A 23,413-nucleotide genomic window follows, 5' to 3' on the forward strand; every position below is an offset into this window, starting at 1 on the left:
GCATATCAACATCACTAATGTTCCATCTCCAAACATTAGCATAGATTTTTAAACACATGCATACAATTTAGAGAGGAAACTTGCTTCACTGAGCAATGGTTGACCAAGCAGCTTAATTATTACCCCCGTCACAGCACAGAAACATGGGATCCATTCTAACCAGCCCAGAGCTGATTATGCATGGACATCAGGATTGAGTCAAATAAAAGGGAAGATACAGAAAGGGCTGTTGTCACCGCTGTCAGATACTGTCAATCTGGATCCTACAGAGTAAAGTCGCACAGAAGCTTTTTTCATCCGTGTCTTGCTGAGGATATTTCAATCAGAATCTGTGATGCTCTTAGAGCCCAAGAACTGAGATTTGCTTAAAAAGCTCCCAGACAGCCTCCAGTTAGTGTAATTAAATATGCAACGAGTTGCCGCAAGTGTACAGTTGCAAGTCATCACTCATTGTGTGGAAGTTTAATGATCGAATGGCGCACAAATAAAATATCTCTCACTGCGTCAGAGGAAGAAGTGTAACTTTAAAACTTGCACAGCTATACAAGCATGCTGCTGTCAGGCTAGGTCAAAGCATCTGGGCTTGAAGAGAGAAATAAATTGACAGCAACCAAGACTTTTTTCCACTTTAAAAAAAGTCATGAAGCCTGAAAGGATCCCCTCTACGTTGATGAAGAAAGCGCACAGAGCCAAACCCCCAACAGACCAGCAGGTGTTCACATGAAAACAGGCATCTTACGCTCTCAGTGGAGTCAGATCCTCCTTGTTTTGGGGAAGAAGAAGAAGAAGAAGAAGACATCTGAGTCTGCCAACAGAGAATTCAGTTTTTTGTTTTTTAGTTTGACTTTTATGCACATGCCTTGCAAAAATATTCACCACAGCCCTATTAATTTAAACTCATGAACATAATGTAAAGTTACAATAACATACTTAAAGGTATTTCAATGATACTAAATGGGATAAACCCCTACAACCAAGAGCACAAATTTGAGAAGAAAGTTACCTGTAAAGCTGTGAACAAGGAAATCCTTGAAATATTCTTCAGAAATTAAAATAACCAAAAATTATAATGTCAAAGCATGTTTACACCATAAATATTACCAAAAACTAAAAGAATAACTTAAAACTAAATATACATTATATTGGTTGTTTGTGTTATTACACAGCTGTTTAAGTGCAGAAATGCTTAAATACTTAACTGATAGTGGGGACATGACAATAATCATCCTCTGTTATTTTGTGTTTTGTGGGTTGTAAACTAAGAGGTTTGGGAACCATTGTGTTAGAGAATATTATAGGCTGCGATGTTGAAACAAGAACAAACAATAAAAGTAACGCACCCAACCAGAACATGCTTGAAAAGAGACTGGCAAAGAACTAAGAGCCAAAAAATGAAATACTAGCTAAAAAATATAAGACTGTACTCATCCTTCTAGTGTTATCTCATGGAGTTTAATTTTACATCAAGTCTTAGAGCCTTTTGGACCATGAAGTACTCTCATTAGAAGGAGGTTACTAATGGAACCTACTGTCGTAGTGTTTATAAAACATGAAAAAATTTTACCATATTTTGAACAGTCTAATCTTCAGACATGTAATTTAAACAGCTAAAAGCCAAACTTGAGGATACAATTTCCTCCTAAAACTACAGAAAACAGGGAAGCAACAATCTAAACCTGAGGCAAGAGGACTATTATTTATACCACAGCTAGCCTGAGCAGGGAATTTATAAAACATAAAGTTTGTCAGGTAAGAAAAATGTGTATTTTTATGTCCTCTCGGTTAGTACCAGACATCTGAAGGCCATTTGCAAAATAATAAATAGTGCAACTGAAAGAGAAAAGCTGCAAAATGATGGTACTGGCTCTTTAAAATGTGAAAATACCTGTCTCCAGCTAGAGAAAAGTAAGATTTTGAGACCGACAGTTTTAAATAACAAGACCTCAAGTGATTTGAAAAGCTAAAGATAAAAAGTAGCATTAATTAGCGCTCCTGGTCTGTAGAACCTCGCTGCTGCAGAGCAGTTGTAGCTCCTGCTTTACTAGTGACAAGCCAGGGCTCTGGTCTCGTAAAGTGGCAGAGGTTTGCACATGAGGGAGGCCAAGATTCCTGTTGGAGGCATCACTCTGCAGCAACAATCAAAAAGGGACACTGCATAACACTCTGAATAATAATAAAGTGTTTTAATTTCACCCGTGAGAAAATCACATCACTGAAGTAGATGTTGTAATTCTGCTGCATGTACAACAGTCTCAGGATGAGTTTTAAATCACAAACAGTGACACAAATCTACATGTAGATGCAAAAACAAAAAACACACACACACACACACACACCCAAGTGTTTCTGTCTCGCTGAATCACTTTTACTTGCATTTTATAATGGGAAAAGGAGTACCAGCCGGTCCGGTGAGAATCAGAGGCAGCTAGCGTGAAAGACAGGTGTGATATAGTGTTGGAACTGGGCAAATATATCCTTATCAGGGGATATGAGGCAGTAATGTCTTCAAGGTAAATTATATCTCCAGCAAGAGAAAAAAAATATGGTTCAGGACTAAAAAAGAGCTGAGAGGCATGAGAAATAACACAGGAGAATGTATTTTTTTACACATGAGGCCCAAATCAATACACCGGGAAGAAATGGAGGGGCTCATTGTTGGAGAAACTCCCAATGAACAGAGAAACACAAAGAGAAAGGTCAGACGTCACCGGCAAGGTGGAGGTCAACAGCTGAAGAGCCGGCGATGATGAGAGACGGTCCTGGTGTGAGTCAACCTATTTATCATTCTGCTCACAGTGGGCCTGCTGCTTGGGGATGACTGAGCACAATGAATTCACTGAACTGAGACTTCAAAATATCTTTTCATCCGCAGCCTTCTTAAAAAAAAACAGGCGAATAAAGTTAGATGAGGTGATTATGGGAGACAATAAAGGACACCTGGCACAGAGAAAGGCAACGACAGTTCACCCACACAAGGGGGACTAAAATTGACAAACTGGCAACAAAGTGAGAGTTGGCTGCAAACTACAGAAGCATCACAGGGAACACCAACACCCCACTTTCAATAGAAGGTGCCAACACCCCAATGCCACAGCAGGACAAAGCACAGTCAGCAGTTGCACCAGCCTCCTCCTGAAATAGCCCAATGTCATGGTTGCATTTTTAGAAAAAGCAGTGTAACGGCCAGAAAAACTGTTTTATTTTTCATCCAACAACTTTTTCTCTCCTTTGCATAAAGTGTAGGCAGTAAATGGTCTCCATCTGTCTCATTCTCGGCACTGTGTGGGACACTCCCAGCAAGCTGGAGAGCAACAGAAAATACATGTACACCTAGAAGTGAGTCGATTACAAAAGAATCAGTCAGATTGAAATTGGCAAATTATTCCCTTCATCGCATGTCAAACATTAGAAAATCTGACATTCTTCTCTCAAGAAATTTGTTGTCAAAGAAGCTGATGGACAATTTATTTTTCTCTTTTATATATCATGGTCTGAATCAGAACACGAGATCAGAAAATCATAAGTTGGTACTGGACTGAAAAACTCTAGTCAGAGCATCATTAAACATCATCAGTAAACTTTTATCAAAAAATTTCAAAAGCAAACCATTGATTTGCCCCATTACACGGATTAACTAATGAAGAATCAAACTTTAATCTGCAGATGTAATGCAAACATGTTAACAGAGCTGTTGTCTCTAAGGGAATCAATACTCACAAAAGCTGGTTTCATAGTGGCTAGTGGGTCTGAGGCGTGCAAATCAAAAGTGAAGTTAAAAAGTGCAGTGTGGTAGCAGATAGTGACCCTCTCCTTCCGTCTCTGTCTGCAGCGCTACGTCTTCTTTTCTCTAAGCGCCGGCCCACACAATGTGCCCCCTTTGGATTGTCATCACTCCAACCTGCATTAGCATGCGCTTTACGCACCCACCGTGCAAAACACACACGGCACAGTCACACTCTGAGCTTCTTAAATGGAGAAATGCATAGGCCAGGACCTCATGCAAGTCTAATCTCCTTGTCTTGAAACCAGAGGCAGAGCATCCACAGATGTGTGTGTGTGTGCGGGAAGGGTGTGTGTGTGTGTGTGTGTGTGTGTGTGTGTGTGTGTGTGTGTGTGTGTGTGTGTGACATAAAAAAAAGGAAAAGAGGGAGGTGGACAGATACAGAAAAGAAAAGAGCTGGAATATTTAGCAAAGCAGATTAAAAGGAGAGAAAGATGTTTTATAAAGGGCTATGTAAATGCACCAGGGGGTGGGTTTGGCAGCGTCCTGTGAGACCCCCAGACCTAAAGCTGCCAAATAGCTCTATAGAGAGTTGGGGAGCAGCCAGTCGTGACCAGAGACGGCTGTCACAGCAGCTCGAGCGCTCGCTGGTAGATGCGGTGATAAGGGCTGAAGAGAAGGCAAACAGAGCAAATAGAGAAGGGACTTCTCAACTTTTCGACGACTTGGCCAGCGTCATTAAAGAGAGTGCAGGCATGGCTATATACAATCAAACTTTTACAACTTCCCTCACAAATTCCTCAGCACTAAATATAAATAATAAAAGGATTCCATCTTGAGCACATGAGGGCTTTTACTCTTTGATTTAAAAAAAAAAAAAAACAGAAAACGTTAGAGGATTTTGAGCACAGACCTCAAATGTACCTGAATCAATGTTCATGTGAGAAGAAACTTTCTTCTTACCAAAGTCGTACCCAATCCATAATTCACTCATCTCATTTAAAATTGTATTAAAAACAGAGGGTGAGAGAGAGAAAAACATCATGGTATCTTTTTCCAGCAGAAAAGACAGAGTTGAACGCTGTGGCTTGCTTCTTCAAAGCCTCCTTTCACAGGCAGCAGGCTTAAATTTTGTACGTTGCAGCTTAGAGCTTGTACATTTCAAAGTCACTCTTGCTGCCATATGCATGCAGTTGTAAAGCTGTTGGCATGGCTGACAGGCTGTTTCACGCAAACACAATCTGTAGATTGCAACAGAGAAGCGTAGCAAGGAGCCTTGACATGCATGACATCAATGGGGGCATTTTTTTCCCCCTACAGGAACAAACTAACATTTTACGTTTACATTCTACTTCACTGCTACTATAATGGTAAAACAATTCAGTTGTGCTGCCAATTTCTTGGAGTACAAAAAACACTCATGTGGGATGAATAAATAATTAGGGCAGAAATGTTCAAAGACTTCTGTTCTATGCAACTTTTACAAGTCCACTAGTTCCTGTGCTTGGTGGGCTGGCTTCATGTTTGCACAACCATCACTATAAAAGCAACAAGATGGCTTCAGGAATGTTATTAGCTGCAGAGGATATCTGGGAGGAGCAGCGGCATCCAATAACCGAGTAATGACACGGATGCCTTAATTATGTCACGCTCTCCGAAAGAGTACATCCCCTCTGGCAATAGGAGAAGTGTTTGTGAAACTATATAGTTGTGCTTTACAGTGAACTATCAGAAAGCAAGCCATAAAAGGTGGATGAAATAATAATACAAAAAAATGATCCCGAAAAGCCCAAAATCTTGAGTTTGTTACTCTCCTGAAATGCAATAATTAGCTATATTTTTGAAAAAGTGTCAATTTTATAAGTTATTTTACAAAATTTCCAGCTAAGAACTAAATATACTGAAATATATTTAAACAGAAAAGCTTGTGAGTTGACCAGAGACACAGCTGTGTTTTATGATTCCACAGAGGCCTGTCACACAAGAATAAAATAACAAAAGTCACTTTTCTATTTTAAATCTTTAACATAGCCAGTACTCAGATCAAGAGAAAATGTCCTTTGAAATACATACCAATATAAAATGCAATGCACAAGGTTACCTTGACAGTGCAACAAGTCGGAATGAGCCACCCTGCCAAGATTTTACAATTCACCTCCAGAACATTGAAGTGTTTCCTGTAAAAAGCCTTCTACTGGCCAGAGTTCATCCCAGAGTAACTAAAGTTGGAAGTGTTGACATGAGTATTTCCAGACAGCGCAAACACAGGGTCGAATTGCTGTCGTGCATAAATGCCCCTCAAAGACCACCTTCTCCTCTTCAGCGACAGCCTGCTGCACTGCGGCTGGCGTGCAGCTCTGAAATCCCTCAGCCCGCAGGGAACTGCAGCTACAGTAAGGTAGCTTCTGGAAATCTATCACTGACAAATAATAAACTCACACTCACATCCAAGTGAGAAGTAAATAAGATATTTATATGTAATGTCTAAAGTGGGGGGACATTAACAATTTATGTCAGTGCAAACAAAAATGATGCTGCAGCAACAGTGACTCCAACAGCTGGACTGTCTCAACATACCACCATTAGAAAGCTCTATTGGTGATTACAGTTTGCACTGTAGTCCAGCAACCTGGATACAAACTTGTCCGCAGCAGCAAAAACATTGCAACATAAAGTATTTTTTCAGCTGTGTGTATGAGTGTGTGTGTTACTGTTCCTGATCTAGCTCCACGTACACAATGAACTTTTTTTTTTTAGTAAAAAAACAACGCAGCTATGCAAAATCCTTAAAACCAAATGCCATCAGAAGTCACTTATTTAGAAAACATTGCTATTTTATTGTTGAATATGTTGCCATGACGTAACTGATTATGTAAAATAGTTTAAAAAAAGAATTGCTCCAAAACAATTAAAGGTAACCAAATGTTACATGCAAACAGCCCTTTTTGTGTGTGATACTGTGCACATTGGTGTTACTAATGACTATTGTGATTTGATACACTATGCAGCTTTGCCACAGATGCTTGTTAGATAATCTCTGAACAAACAGCATCGCAAAGACCAGGAAACACAACAAGTCAGGGATAATGTTTAACACAGTTAGGTTACAAAATATCATCCCAAATTTTGAAAATCTCACAAAACTATTCCACAATCTCCCGAAAATGAAGAACACGGCTTATTTGCAAACATAGTAAAACGTCACAATCTGTTTATACTTAGAAATGTGATAGGAAAATGGAGGTGAGTAAATATAGGGCAATCCTGTAGAAAAGACTTGTTAAGAAGTCACATAAATCACCACTGGAACATACAGTATATTAGGTCAAGATGCATGACTATTTCTGCTAGTCATGTTCTCCAAAGCCTGGCCATGTAGAGAATTCAGGAGTGACTACTGGGAAACAACTCGCAGATTATGCAGATTATGTGAAATTGTTCTAGCACAATAACTAAAAGAAGCCAAAGAGAAAAATGGTCAAATCTTAAGATAACGACCGTGCATTAGCGCCCAGAAACTTGACATTTTTAAATCCCAATTTATTGCTTAACCATCTGTAATAGCATAGCTATTAACTCTAAATCTTTGATAAACCATAAATAAAACTCTTGACGAAAAATCTTTCCTCAAAGAATGTTTAGTTTGTATGGTTAATGTTTTTCTTGTGAACTTTCTACTTTACGGTTTCCATGTCTCTACAAGGACTAGACTCTTTTTTCTTTACACGGAAAGAACTGAAGCGCTGATGTGAGTCTTTGATATTCTTAGTCTCATGTTCCAAATCTCTGTCTTATGTCTTTGCCTTTCAGCTTCTTGTTCATTTCATCCCCATCTTCTTGCCTTGCCTTCTCTAATCTTCTTTCACAGAAGCTCTCTTTAGCTCTTTAACCACATCCAGACAAAAGGCATTAAAGTGCAGAATGGATAGAAGGGGGGATATATTTAGTTAGGAAAATCCACACAAGTCAGGACTGAGAAAGTACAATCAAATTGTAGCTCGAGAAAATGTTTCGCTTCAGAACTTGGAAAATATTAAATGTTTTATCATTTACATGAGCAAACAGATTTTGCATTAGCTGCTGTGTTTGCAGAAGGTTTGAGCTCAAGATGTTTGAGCTCCCCTCGCAGCACGACAGGTGGCTAATCAAGCTGCTGTTTAAATACATCTGTACAGCAGAATAAAAAAAGCTAAACTCTGTATAACTTTACAAAGCAGAGACAGACAAGGAAATACAGACACAAGTAGAATAATTATTCATTTAAATCAAGTTCCAAATTAAGAAGATTCTTCATGTCAACAAACAACGCGTAGCCATAATATACATTAAAAAGTCTTTCCTGAGAGCAGATGCTTACCTCGTCCCATTCTGAGGTGAAGGAGGGAGACTTCTCCAGCCTCTTTTTGCCGGTGCTACAGTTAGAAACAGACTCGCTCCGGTATCCCAGCCCCCCTTCCTCCTCAACGGGAGGCGACAAGAGCAAGTCAGAGTCGGATTTGGAGAGGCTGCGGGCCAGCTTCAGGTCGCCCGGAGGGCGCATCCTGACGCCAGATCCTGCTCCCGCCATGGCGTCCCTGGGCTCCTTGTTCACAGTGGCATAAATCGCTTTCGGATCGCAGTCCGTCAGGATAGCGGCCATGCTGGGTCGGCAAGGGGAACGCGAAGCAGCCGGTGGCTCCTCTTTACCTTTGGCGGGTTTCCTCGTTTCCGACTGGCCTTGGTTGGGCGGCAGAACACCTGGAAGACTGAAGGCGTCCTCACGGCTGTCGACGACGGGAGAGGATCCGTGCAAGAGGCCAGTGAACTGCTCTGGGACACCTGCTGCCTGATCCTGGCTTGGCTGGGAGTTATCTGAACACAGAGAGGAGAAAAAAAAAGGAAGAAAGGCAGCTTGAGAGACCTAGAAAGTGGACTTCACTCTGAAGAACAGATCCAGAGAGGAAGGCTAATAAGAAACCACCCACACAAACCCTGAAACAGATCTGCAATTGTTTCCTATCACAAGTGACGGAGGGAAGAAGAGGGAGAGAGAAGAGACGGAGCAAGGAAAGGGCGTTTGTTGGCAGGAGAAACGAGTGAATTCCAGAGCCAGCTTGCAGCCGTCTGACGGCAATCACAGGCTGCCTGCGTTTTGTAACAGAGAGTTGAAGCAAGTCATCACAGTGAGCTGCTTCAAGTCAACCAGGATGTTAGGTCAGTTTCCTCTGCTAGGAATCCCTCCAAGCCACTAAATCATCTCCTTGTGCAAACCTACACACATTTAATGCTGCAATAAAATGAAGAGAAAAACTTACAGTGGCAGTCCTTAGCAGAAAAACAAACTCTCAAAGAGATTGAAAGCGAAGACAATAAGATTTTCCCCCCTCCCTCTCCTGAAGGAATTACTGCTTCCTAAGCTTCTTTTCCCACAATCAAATCTACCACAACTCAACTGTGCCTTCTTGAGAAACAAACAAACCCCAAGAGGACAAATCCCACTGTTCTGGACCTGGTTCTACAGTCGTCCTCTTCTCTAACGTAGCGATGCGTGCCGCCGTCTGCTGGCTTCACCAGCCGTCCTCTGCGTCTTCTGGCTTCTAATTCTAAACCCTCAGGGTGGCTCAGGAATGGAAATTTGAATCACCCTATCCTCTAGCAGCCAGACTCCTGATAATTAGTGCTGTGACACATGCTGTGGGAGTGCGTATGTGCGTGGGTGTGTGTGTGTGTGTGTGTGGGCTCTGCTGGGGTGGCAGGGTTGGGGTGTTTGGTGACAGCGAATCTGGGGCAGCAGAACCGCAGGAAAGAAACAACCCAGTACAGTCGGCGTGCTTCGGACCAACACAAAACTTGCAAGCTCAATAAAACTAAACAGAATCCAACTGAGCTCACCAATGTTCGTCTGTACGGTTTCAGGGACTATTTGCAGTGAGGGAGGGAACTAAATAATGCCCTGACACACAGAAAAAGAGTGTGTGGGGGAGTTTTTGCGTGTGCCCGTTGTAAGGGGTGAGCGAATGTTCCGTACACATGTCGAGATCACAACCAAACACCCACGCTCTCCTTGGCAGCTGGAGGAGTGTGAACGCCCAATGAGCACATCAGTGTGAACCCAGCGGGCCCACTTGGTGTTAGCCCTGGCAGGGAGTTAAACACACACACACAATCAGATGATAAAGCAGTGTTTAGCACAGGGGTGAGGTCACCGCAGAGGTGGGACGTGTGTTTTACTTGGCAACATTGACCCCGCTAATATCTGACTAATGATGTCATGTTTGGAGGCAGCGCTGACCGTCATTCCTCCGTCTGTATCGTTCCAAAGTGGAAAAACGTGCTCTGTTTTTAGTTTAAATTCAAAGACATTCATTCATTTGAGTTAGTCACTGTGACACTTCAGACATGTGGACATTATTAAAGCTACTAAAGACTATTCACAATTCCTGCAAGAAATAAAAACAACAATTAGCCCTTTCCTTAAAGTCTAATGAAATAAGACTTATTTCTTCAAAGAGTGCCTTTTATCCTGCAGTTAAATCTGGTGGTGTTACACCCAGACCAATCCTGAACTTATGACTGGGGAAAAGATTCACCTTCCACTTACAGAAAAACCCTAAACATGCAACTAGAGCTGTAAAAGCACAGTTCACATCTTAGGAAAATGTGTTAGAATGGCCCAGTCAAAGTACAGGTCTAAATCCATTTAAGATTTTAAAAATCATGTTCTCAGCGCCTCTCCATCAAATGTGACAGATCTTAGGCTGTTTGGCACAAATAACCACACTTGTGTTTCTTTTTTTATATGTAAACAACCCCCCCCCAAAAACATGACTGATTTTATTTTTTGTGTTGTTCTATCACATAAAATCTCACGGTGAAAAGCTGTAAAAATGTCCAACTGGTATAAATACTTCTACCAGGAACTGTAGGTTGGAGTGATATGGCAACAAGTGACCAAAAGCTGCAAATCAACAAAAAAAATCCATATAGACCAAACTGTTTGTTTCTGTGTACAACAGTACAGTACAAGTCCAGGTTAATGAATCACTATCTGTGCAGCACATCCTCTGGGAGCACCAAAAACAAAACGTGTATCACTGGAAATCTATTCGGAACCACAACATTCCTGCTGAGAACAGCAATCTGTTTTTGACAGAAGATAAACTTGGTCACATTGCTGACCCTGCAAATGTCTGTACCTGCCACACCAAGAGCTGAGATTTGTTCCTTGAAGTCATACACATGAACCTTACCAGCAGCTACACATCCAGGTGAGAAGAGGAACTAAGGCTCATCTTATAAAATATATAAAAAAAGAAGCAAACACTTGCATAAAAGGCAACAAAGGAAGAAAAATCACATACAGGACCGTTGTAATAGTAAGTTAATTTGTGTTTTTTGTGGTTTTAATACCAGAAACAGAAGGAGGAAAGATACATCTATACCTCGTTATAACCTGGATTCCCTTTGCTTCCTCTTCTAGTATAAAAAAAAGGTTCAAGAATTCTAACAGAACATGATAAGACATCTGGGAAGTTAGGAGTGTTTGCAAATGTGTTTTAACTGAAAGCAATTATGTAGAAGATTAAATTAACAAATGTATCCCCCACAAATTACATTGAATTTTAAATGGTTATGTCTAAATGCAGAACGAACATTCAATGATGAGTCTGAAGCACAAAAACTATTTAAAGATGAAAATAACGATGCCAGCTGCCAATCTGGATTATTAATCTTGGAAATTATGGAAGAATTAACTTCTTTTACTAACTGATAACAAACACCATCTACATTCAATTTCAGAAAAATCTAATGTTCATAAAAACCAAGAATTCAATCATCAACTTTACATTTCCAAATATTATTTCTATTATACATTCTTTCATTCTTTCAACACTAAATCCATGTTAACCTTGTAATAACTGAGAAAACCATGTGTCCATTATACTTTCTAAAACCTACACTCTGCTACTTTGTGTTTCTATAAAATCCAAAAGGAATACATTAAAGTTTGATGAGGTAATATGTCAAAAAGTAAAGCAAAACGTTTGAAGGATATGAAGATTTTTGCAAGGCTGCGTATGTATCCAACATTCATCATCCTCATCCCTGCTCCACGCTCGCCCAGATAAAGCGGTACATCCAGTTTTAAGGCGAGACGTGGATCTAAGATCGGAATGCCACGATCTGATCAAGAATTCAGTTTCATATTGGCAGTGAAAGGACCCTTGCCCATTTGCCAGAGCATATCAGTCAGCTCACTCCCAATGGGGAAAATCCGCTCTGCTACCCGAGAATGCCAATTGTGCATTCCGTCGGTGAGCCTAATGCAAGCCAGCCCATTTCGGATGCATCAAACTCAAATGCATCTCTCCGGTTTCATCGACGTGCTTGGCTGGTGGCTTTCGGGTCCAGCGGGTCGGGAGGATCTTTTCTTACCCTTGCAGCAGTAAACAGCCAGCGCTGTTGCGCCTTATTTGGTAATTACAATCAGAGGACTCACCTCCTGGTGCTCGTGGAGCGATCCGGGCAGGAGGGTGTAGGCTGTCTGCCGTCTTAGTTGGGGGTCTGAGGTCATTGGGGGGCACAGAGGATTTGCGCTAAAAGAAGATACAATCCAAAGTTTAGTCACGGCTGCTAACTTTCAAAGAATTCCTGTGCAGAGGGCAATCAATCATATAAGCTGTAACAGACTAATCCTCGCCCTGTCCTAACATTAAATACATCATCGTAATATAATGATGAGCTTACAGGACCGATTTAAGAACCGATGACACTAGACAGCTGAAGACACATCTATATAATGAGGAGCAGGTGGGGCTGTAGCTGGGTGGCAACAACAAGCAGAACATGTTACCTGAATGATTAAAACTGCGATTAATACTATCAATGTAATAAATCAAAGGGTCTCACATACTGAGTTCAATTCTTCTCCATTTGAGGACATGACTTGGTCTTTTAACAAGAGGTTAGCAATTATCTTGACATAAAAATGTTACATTTAAATTGTATGGCCCTTTTAGTGGAAAAAGGTCTGGTCTCAGCTCTGCTGATAAAAGTTTAATTTTTAATTTTAAGACAGATTAAAGCTTACTCCTGTTCTGTAACGTTTTAGAGTGGCAAAAAGGTATAACGTTTTTGCACCAAGAGATATTTTCAAAACTTCTTATGGCTTTAACGCTCACTGAAACAATGCATCGTTGTTGGACTGCAATAAGCTTTAGCTAATTATGTAAGTAGAATGCATTCAGGTTTTCGTGCCATAATAAGATTTTTTAAAAAGTTGTTCTGTGCAGCACAAAAGTTGTACAAGATAAAGCAGTATGGTGGTAAAGTTCCTTAAAAACTAAAACCAAGTGGTCATACATCCTTTACAAGAAGAAAATAATTTGCCAAAGAAGTGTAATCTTGGAAAAATAACATTTATTTTATCATTTGCCATGCCTATCTAACAAATTAGGAAACATTGCACCAGTGTAGCTGCTGTAGCAAGGAAACTTTTGTATTTTTCCAGTACAGCCTGCTGCTATATAGTTGTAATCTAGAAGCTGTTAATATCCAAGTCTTAATATATTTGTTTTTCAAGACTTTTTCCAGACATGACATTAAGTAAGACAGGCCCCATTTCATTAAAGCAAAATTGAGCACATTTTGTATGCAGAGGGAAAACATTAAACACGGAAAAATTATGGTAGGCAAAATCATTACCTGAGGTAGGATACTGTTGGAAGACTGTGGAGAGGCATTCTCATCTGAGAAGACAGAAAACAGAGTAAGGAAGGAGGATTTATTCTAAAATAGAAAGTACCTGTAACTGGTTCTGACTGTCAGCAGAAACTTTATGCAGAGCATAATGGAAGTGAAATATGTTTTATGCATAGTGACATTATCTGCATGTCAGTCTGTGTTTACATTGATTGACCTGCCAGCTGAGCAGCGTGCATAGATGATGAAATGGTTCTAAAGCAGATAGAAAAACTACTTACTCAACTGTTCAGCTCAAAAATTGTGTTCCTTTTCTTTTTAAACACCATTATAGCAGAAACACGATTCCACTCAAATCAGGGACATTGTACAAATAGTTAGGTGCAGGTGAAGCCCGCTAAGTCAGAAGGTTCTCAAGGGAGCTGTTTTAAAACATTTACATCAACAGCTACGGATCACATGGCTCTTTATTTAATTCTGTTTCACACTTTGTGCAGATTCAAAAGGTTACATATATTGTCGCTGCTTATCTGAATAAAGATCCATCCTGGCTCACACAATTGCAAGAGATCTTGAATTAAACAGAGTAAACAAACTTCTGAAATGTTCCCCAAAAAAACTGAGCACAAACATGCCACTTAAAACATCAACAAACTAATGGGGAAAGTACATTTAATCTTCCAATCTTCCTCCCTCTGGATTAGACTAAAAGCTCACAATTACCTTTATTGGACTGGGACTCCAGATTGGGCGGTGGGACTTTGGTTTCTGCAGTCACCAGCAACTCGTACGTGTGATCCTCCTGTACCTCTGCCGGCTCTCTCCTCTGATCCGTGCTGCTACCTAAATAAAGAACCTACAGAAAAAAGAAAACAGAACTCTTGAGAAGGTGTGATGTGTTGTATCTAAATGATGCAAATATTGGGGAAAATTACCAGCTGATCGTGAAGCGAACAGAAAAATAAATTGTCCTGAAGTTTATTCCATTTGCCAAACATATTAATATATTTCTCTTCATATTGTTCTTGGAGTCACCCAGTGGTCAGTATTGGATCCAAGTATATTTACTATGTATCAGTAAATAGCAGTGGTATATTAGTTATTCAACAGCATGCAGAATAAAGGTTTGTTCTGCATCCTGATGATACTGATTATTTATCTTAAGGGACAATATTAATTAGCTACTTAATTAAAAAAAAAACAGAAAACCTGGTTTAACAAAAATAAATTATTATTTGGAAATAAATAAAACCAAAAAACAAACATTCAAAAACAGCTATGAAGAGATGGGATAAATTTTGAGAAAGCAGCTGAAAACAAATCCTTTGGGGTTTCATTAGACAAAAAACTCAACTGAAAGCCTGACACAAACATGTGGAAAAGCATATCAGTTTTCACTAAAGAATAAAACCAGAATAAAATTCACATTTTCTCCAAATGTTATTTTCAAAATAGTGCATTGCGGAAGTTTAAATTATGGTAGAAAAACATGATGCTCATGAAGTGAAGGATTTAGGGATTTGTGACAGCCTCTGATTTTTGTTGAAAATGTTTATTCATTTTATGCAGACAAGACAATAGCTAGGAGGTGGGATTTCAGACATGTACACTTGATAACACTTTGAAATATGTAAAAGAATCAAAGATTTCCTCTTAATCATTGTCTTTAATTCTGATTATGTTTACTATAACTTGTTAAAACATATTTTTATGATTATTATGCACATATGCAAACATGGATCATATAAAAAAGTTAAGGTGTTAAACTACAATTCACCATACCTCTGAGCTCATCTCTTCTTCATGACCTGGGGCAACATGTGATGAGTGGGCAACACGATCTTTCTGTAAAAAAATAAATGGTCTTGTAATATTTGGAAGCTATCATTTTTATTCAAGATAATTGCTAAGGAGTATACAATTAAAATAGTGATGTTAACAGGACCATTGACAGGATTTTCATAAGCTCAGTTAGACACAAAGTGAAGAACCATCTCCCTCTAGTGGAGGTTTTGGATTTATAAACTTGTGTGTGCCGTTTTATTTTGTGTTTGTGTGACGGTGGGATCAGCAGCAATAATGCCAACCTTGCCAACTTCACTGTCTGGCCGTCCTGAGTCCCTGTCGGAGGACTTGCCACTAGTGAGGCTGTCTAAAGAGTGGCATGATGTGGCTTCAAACAGAGCTTCATAGGGGCTCTCCTCCTCGGGCCCCAGGGCCAGCCCTGATATTAGCTCCGTCACTTTGTCCAGGTTACCTGGAGAACAGGTTGGAATGATTTTAAACTGCTATGCTACTAAAACAGAAGCACCATGTTTTCTGAGAGCATTTTGGTAAAATCTCACCTTTCTTCCTTGGGCTGGGGCTCTCCTGAGGTGGAGGAATGGGAGGAGGAGGAAGTTCAATGTCTGGGGGTTTTCCAGTCTTGTGCCCTGTAGCAAACAGAAGATTATATCACAGAGAACTCAAACGGTACTTTCCCTGCATCTCTCTGTTGCACATTTGGACTTTACCCAGGATGAGTGCAGCTATTTCTCTGCTTTTCTGGGATGGCATGTCTTTGACAGTGTCCAGCGCTGTCAGTCCCTTTTGGTCAAAAATATGTACATCGATACCTGTAAAAACAATAAATTCACTCCTTTAGCTTGTTCACATTTTGTTATCTTAGTATGCTGCAAACTTTCATGTGGTTTGGATTTTGTTTGACGGAGAAACTCCAAGTAATCCATAATTGCAAGTGGAAATCAATTTTCAGATTTTAATTGGACTTTAGGTTGGAACTTTAACTTGACATATTTATATCTTGACTGAAACAATCAGCTGATTGTTTAGGGTTGTGGTTTTGGTTTTCTTCCTGAAGTGCCTTGTGTTTAGTTCCATTCATCTTCTCTTCACTTCCAACCAGATTTTCTGTCCATGCTAAAGGACAGGATCCCCACAGCATGGTCCTGCCACCACCAGGGTAATGTGAACTGTTAGTTTTGAATGTAGGTCAGCAAGTCAAATATTCTTCCAAACGTTGGTATTTCCCATACATGCCTTGCGGAAAACTGCATGGCTTGAGTTTTCCGCAAGGCAAGAGTTTCTTCTGCAAATGGCTTTCTTCTTGCTACTCTTCAGTAAAGGCAAGATTAGTGAAATGAATAAATGAGAGTTGGTTTGTCAACAGAATCCTCCACAGAGATTGTATATTTCTACTAGAGTTACTGTAAGCCCTTTAGCTTCTTTGATTGATGCTCTACTTGTCTGTCAGTTTATGTGGATGGGCATTTTTCTGAAGGTTTAAAAAAACTTTAAAGTTTAGATTAAAGCTTGGATACAGTTTTATAACTAAACCCAGCTTTACATCTCTTCAAAACTTTATGACTGATCCATCTGCTGTGTTCTTTGGTCTTGAGGATTTTCTCTCTTCTCTAAAAAAACATTTCAGTCCTTTACAGAACATCTGGTTTTATACTGAACTTGAATAAAACATATGTGAACACTGTTTTATTGTTTTATTGCTAATTAATTTGTTTTGAGTGATGTGTACTGGATACAAATGCACAACAAAGCTCAGTATTTATTTGTAAATGGTCTGAAAAATTATCACCATTTTCCTTCCACTTCTTTGAATTGTCGTTTCACATAAAATAAACTGAATTTTGTTAGAACAAGACAATAAATGAAAAGGTAATTAGGGTAATAATGCATTTTTATGAACTGTATTGATTATGAACACCAACCTGCACTGAGTAGTTTCTGTACCACATCTCTCTTCCCAAACAAGGCGGCTTCGTGGAGGGCACTGCCTTTCTCCGTCTGTATGGTGGGGAAAAAAAGCTCATAAGAGGAAGAAAAAAAGGACGAAATTCAACCATCAAATCTGACATTCAAATGTAATATGAAAAATAAAGAGTTTGTTCATTCCCCAGTTGAGTCAACCAGCCTCGTTACAGCAACAAGAGTTGAATAATACAAACCATGTTTGGCAACAACAAGATTTTACTGTCAACCAACCAGTTTGAAGTTTAAAGACAATTATGTGGTTGAGAAGTAAAAGTGGATCATTTTCCAGCTCACAGGGCTTTGCTAATTGAAACCTGCAGGGTGCTAGAGCCCGGAGGATTCTGAACAGATCCAAAATCCTTGACTTTAAAAGGAAAGGAGGGGGAAGTCAATCCAGGCAGATGGGAGTCACAGTGTGATCCTGAGACGCAGCCTGAGGCTCCACCACCAGCAGAAAGACTGGCTCTGAATTCATATTATGGTTCATATGCAAACTGAGAGATCAGGAGTTTTATTTTTAATCTAAGAGCTTTAGAGGGAGAAGTTACACAACATGATTTGATTTATTAAGAAACATTTGAAAAGAGAAGCTGCCACACATGTAGTGGTAAAAAAAGAAAAATGCAGAACGCACCTCATAGTTGATGTCCATGCCAGCATCCAGCAGCACCTCCACCACAGACAGGTGTCCGTTCCGAGAGGCCAGGTGCAGAGGTGTGTGTTTCTTTGTGTTGCAGCTGAGCAAGTTGGGGTGGGCGCTGAGCAGCAGCTTGACCACCTCCAGACGACCGTACAGCGCGGCCAGATCCAATGGGGTCTCGAACTTGTAGTTCCTCATGGTGGGGTCCGTCAGTTCGTCTAGCAGCAGGTGCACCACCTGGGTGTGGCCGTACTGAGCGGCACAGTGCAGCGGCGTCTCGTTGTCGTTGTTCTGTTGGGACGTCAAGCAGAACGGTGAGACTTTGAGGGAAAAGTAACACACACAATGGAAGATGAAAAGCCCTCCACAGTAGCAGAATAAAAAGGTTGTTAAAAAGGTGATAACCCTAAGGAAACCCACAGAAAAGCCGGAGGTGCGTCTCCTGGTAGAGTCGGGAGAAGCTTCACTCAGACTACATGCATGGACTAATGAAGGAAGGTACTGGGGACGACTGCCTGGGCAGCAGGGTGCGAACAGATAGGTTGGAATAAAAAGAGACAGGCCGCTGTGACGAGAGATCAGAACACACTAAGGAATGAGGCACTTAGATGGTCTTGCTGTTCAGGTTAATGAATTTCGGTGTCTTTTAAGCAGTACAGTGGCTGGACCATTTATCGGCACATTCCCTGGATCATCCTGGGTCCTCCCTTCTTTACTATCCTATTCTGCTCAGCCTTCAGAGGTTTGTTTAAGCAGTGGTGTCCAGAGTTTGGTAGTAACTAGTTATACAGATTTACTTGAGTAAGTTTTGATGGAAAAATGCTTACTTTGCCTGAATTCGTTCATTTGTAATTATGTCATTAATATAAATTGTTTTTATTTTGACTCTTTAAAATTTCAACATTTACACATAACATTATGTTTTGGTCCATCTGATGAGGCAACTTTTAAATATTAAATAAGTACCTGAATAGACTTTTTACAAAATACTTTTTACTATTACTGGAGTAATTTCTTGGATGGCTACATATTTAAAAAATGTTTAAGTATTTCTACCCTTTTTTGAGTACAATTTTTGGGTACTTTATACACCTACGGTGGTGTCTAGACTTTGTCACAAAGGTTTTTGGGGGGTTTTCTCGCTTTCTCACACCTTTGACAGGAGAGAAAAATAAAATAAACCTTTAAACTGTCTTCTTAAGGAACCTCAACAATTCTACATATTACATAATGCAGCTGATTCATTGGCTGAGAGAGTAAACAGCCAGAGGATTCCTCCTTAAGACCAACAAAAGAAATCTGTCCACATAGTCATAGTTCATTTTGTCTAAAAGCAAAAGATTATTTATGACTTTAAATTATCTGTGAAGTAAACAGGCGAGCGGACTGAGTAGCAATTAAAAGCACTGATTACAACATTAGCTCACTAAATGGTGTAGATTGGATCTAATGACTTGCATGTAGCGGTAAGATCGATGCCCATTAGACATGAGAACCTCCAGGCCTGCTGGTGATCCTTAACATGAGCAGCCAGCAGGGGGCAACACAATTCAATCAACAATCCCAGCAGTGAGAGAATAGATAGACAGAGAGGTTTGAATTAAAGAGGTTGTCTTTGTTTGTTTATTTGATTTTTGGCAAAACAAAGAAAAAAACTAAAGTGAAGCATTGCAATCCCTCTGCCCAGTTGCTAGAGGTGTGAAAATGTTTCATGATTATCTGGAAAATGATCTCTACGGCCCTACTGTTCTTATTGCAATCTCTTGTCAACATGTTGGGCGTGGCAAAAAATTCCTGCCGTTGTGGAGCCACATGCTTTGAGTGGCAGTCATTCCAGACATACAGAGCTACCTTCAAAGGCCAGACAGCTGGTGTGAGAAATCCCCACATGGACATGTACGATGCCAGTTTGGGTGACTCTCAGAGGAGCGGGCCAGCTGTGCCACTGTAAGCAGGCCACGAAGGGGAGCAGAGGGGAACTAACAGGACGCGTTTTATAGGACAGGTGTTACCAACTCATTGAATGATACTTTGACAAAACCGTGGCATAAAATGGACCCAGTAGGGGTGTTCTTATGCAGGTAAAGAGAAAGGAAGAGTACTGGTCAAGGCAGGTCAGATGGATCTAAAGAAAAAGAGGCATGTCTTTGAGAAACTTATCAACACCTGCCTATCAAAGGAGAACACCACAAAAACACACACACAAATAATACTAGTTCACTTACAATAGGAAAAATGTCTTGTTACAAGTGAAATAATCTGCCAGTAGAACAAGAACTTTTTAATTAGTATTATGGAATTATTAACTTAAGACAAGTTCCTATATCTTGCTGAAAAGTTTTGTCTTATTTAAAATACTTGCTTTAGAAACTGGACCAAAAAATACCTGGTTAGACTTTGTGTTTTTGCAGTGGAGACAGAGGAAAATGAGACAGACTGTGATTTTCTCAGCCTGAGTGGGTCCCCCCAGCTGGAGTTACAATTTATATGATTTTATACTCAAATCAAATGGTGAAGAGTACACTGGGTTTCATCTGTGACACACCACTGAGCATTTGTCACAGCTTTTTGAAGAGATTTACTCTGAGCTTTTAGATGACTTGGATGCTTTGATTACATCAGCATGAATCACTTCCTCCTATACGAACATCCTCTGCCTGAGTAGTAATCTAAGTCAATCTAGCATGGAAGGCTTTTTTTAAAGGTTTTTTTTTTTCAGGCTTTTTATGGCTTCAATGAAGATAAATACAAAATGTTGAGGGAATTGGAGTTTAATCCAATGTGGACACGTTTAGCCTCTAGTGATTTCTACAGAACATCCCAAGACCTGAATTACATTTCCTTACTAAGTCATACAGCGACACGAAACTCCAAAAACGACATGAACTGAACTTGCGCCCTGATCTCAGAGCTTTGGATCATGTCTCCCTGCCAATGTGATAGTCAAGGCAGAGCGGCGATGTGTCGGCCAGCAGCTGATCACATTAAACATGGCTGACTGGTCGTGTGACTCACTGATGGGAAACATGGAATACTGAGCCAGGCCTTCTTTGATGTAAGAGATGCGCAACATGTTATTCACACAACTGCCTTTTTCCCCCCATTCAGAGCTGAGTTAGTCCCAAATACCTGCGACGCTCAGGTATGAACATTGCATCACTGACAGTAAATGCGATCCTGTGACTTACAGGGTGCAAAATAGTAGGCTGCAAAACAAGTTTTGGTAATGACTCAATTTACTGAGTCATTAACTTAAGTGAAACACATCCATATTGAGAATCTCCCGTGAAACATATTCATTTGCAGTTATTTATATAGTACTGTTGAATTTGCATTTGTAAAATTTTCAGTTCGTAATATTTACGTTTATAAACCTCTATTACTGTTAAAATATGATCACGATTTCAGAATGAATAGAAAATTACATGAATAAATGAAGCCTAAGATACTACACTTGGTTCCTTATTTAGAAAGCAGAAAAGATCCTCAAGTATGTGAAGGAAAATGAAGGCTGTCGCAATCTGATATTTGACAATAGAAGCTCCCTCCAACAGATCACTTATATTTCTTTTACAACTTTTTGACTAATGAGGGTTAAGGCTAAGGCTGCACAATATATGGAAAATGTATCATCATTCAAATGTCAGATTGTAAAGTGCATGGAAAGAAATTTAGATTAATTATTTAGAATCCATACATGTACTCTGTGTATGCCGTTGTTATATTTAGTGATGTTTGTTGCAGATGAAGCAGCAAAAAAAATCTCAAGATTGTTGAAATGAAAAAAAATAATGTATTAATCACTGCAGAGGGGTCATATTAATATATATAAGTAACATAAACAGAACACAAAACACTACTATCAAAAGCACAACAAACAATAGTATAGGAGAGAAACCTCCTGTGTCCCTTAGTGGGGAAAATCAGCTGCACCAGCAGCAGGGTGACAGATAAATAGAAGCATGCGGATTCACACAAAGGTATAAATATGAAAAATCAAAACAAAAAAAAAAGTATTCCATTTAAAATTCAGTAAGCTGCAACTACACTGATTTGAATTCTGCAGCATGAACCCATAACATTGAATATTTTTGTACAACACATACATTGTTATTCATTGTTGGATTCAGAGGCTTCCAGCATAATACCATAGGGTATAGTTCCAAGATTGCTCAATAAGACCAGGATGAGCCTCATTTACTCCATGCTGTCATAAACCATGTGAGACATCAAACTATCATGCTCTAACAAGACTGAGCTCCGAAGGCCATTAAAGTGGCACCTCTGACTAACAGCCTTGCTGGGAAAGAGATTGGAGTTATATGGTGTCGCTAAAGCTTCCTGGACAGTAGCAGATCCTTATGAAAATTATCTCTCTGCTGTCATGCAGCAGCAAGTAGAAAATCTGATTTAGACCTCAGTGCATATCAGACAAGTGGAGATTACCATCTCCACTGATAATGATTGATGAACCCACCCCTCACCTACTATGGAGCATTTGGAGATTAAACTCCATTGTGTTAACTCTGCAGAGTGTTGTACAGAGGGAGGGGAGGCAGGCGGAGAGGCAGAGAGGGAGGAGGCTGATACACACATCCCCAGGCTGCAAGATGGCAACATGGTTTGACTGGCGACCCCAGTCACGTGACGCGCAGGCTGGCAGCGGTTACATCAGCCTGGCCCCTGGTGGTTGTAGTAGTAGTGCTGGGTGGAGGGTGGGGTGAGCAGCTGTTACAGCTAGTATGCCAAAGGGCTGATAAAACTCAACGCATGTCCTTTTCCTGCTTTCTCTAACCCTGCTAGCTTCGCTTACATCTTACAAATCTGGTAAACATGATGGTTTCCTCAAACCTTTAGAAAGGGTGTCTTTTTTTTTTTAAATTTATTTCCATCTTTTAATTATGTACTCATGTCTTAAAACATTTATGGCAAACTCTCAATGACCACTCCTCTTTAGCCTTTAAAAGCACAGAATAAAAAATTTCTCATGTTTATAACCTGAAGTGTTTGATATAATGGCGAGGAATATTTGTTCTATTTCAACACTGGTTATGAACCACTCTCTTAAGAAAAACAAGTGTCATCAAATCACCTTGCACTTTGGATAATTACATTGGAAATTTCTGGACTCTTCTAATGGATCTTTATTTAAACGCAGTCACGCATTCCTGAGTAAACAGGCCTGTAATGAGATGTATGATTATCTATGGCTCCTTGCCATAGATTGTAATTCTGTTAGTAGGTGACATTTTTCTTCCAATTTTTACCATACAGCTAATTGATTCTTTCATAGTCATTCGCTGTTGATTTAATTAAGAGACGCCGCATAGTTCAGAAGCTTTTAGGTTGTTACAGTAGATTGAATTCGTGGCTGAATCTTTTTTCCTTGGGTTGCAAATTAAACAAACTGACATTGAAGAGAGCCCCTAAAATCTGCGGTGGGAAAATGATGATTGTAGCAAAATAAGAGGTTTCCCTCTTCGACCCCTCTTCGCTGCAACATAAATGAGGGCAGACTCTGGAGATGGGGCAGGCAGCAGACGTCAAAGGAGAAGCATGATGTGTTCATGAGGGCAGAGATGGACACTGAAGTGACAGCATAA

General features: G+C 40.0%; 1 protein-coding gene across 6 annotated transcripts in view; it reads right to left on the minus strand.

The window, feature by feature from the left end:
- Positions 1–23,413, minus strand: part of anks1aa (ankyrin repeat and sterile alpha motif domain containing 1Aa) — a 68,276-nt gene that overhangs the window by 19,449 nt on the left and 25,414 nt on the right. For 4 of the 6 annotated variants that reach the window (XM_028006513.1, XM_028006361.1, XM_028006583.1 and 1 more), the window contains 11 exons: positions 17,805–18,101; positions 17,128–17,203; positions 15,916–16,017; positions 15,748–15,834; positions 15,490–15,659; positions 15,185–15,247; positions 14,126–14,258; positions 13,406–13,449; positions 12,201–12,297; positions 8,079–8,572; positions 740–805 (listed from right to left, as the gene is read on the minus strand). In XM_028006513.1, coding sequence (XP_027862314.1) covers positions 740–805; positions 8,079–8,572; positions 12,201–12,297; positions 13,406–13,449; positions 14,126–14,258; positions 15,185–15,247; positions 15,490–15,659; positions 15,748–15,834; positions 15,916–16,017; positions 17,128–17,203; positions 17,805–18,101 — 1,629 coding nt within the window. The remainder of the gene's footprint in view (positions 1–739; positions 806–8,078; positions 8,573–12,200; positions 12,298–13,405; positions 13,450–14,125; positions 14,259–15,184; positions 15,248–15,489; positions 15,660–15,747; positions 15,835–15,915; positions 16,018–17,127; positions 17,204–17,804; positions 18,102–23,413) is intronic. The other 2 variants (XM_028006660.1, XM_028006718.1) reach the window with 1 other exon arrangement.

Source organism: Xiphophorus couchianus, chromosome 1 (genome assembly GCF_001444195.1).
Source record: "Xiphophorus couchianus chromosome 1, X_couchianus-1.0, whole genome shotgun sequence".
Taxonomy (NCBI): domain Eukaryota; kingdom Metazoa; phylum Chordata; class Actinopteri; order Cyprinodontiformes; family Poeciliidae; genus Xiphophorus; species Xiphophorus couchianus.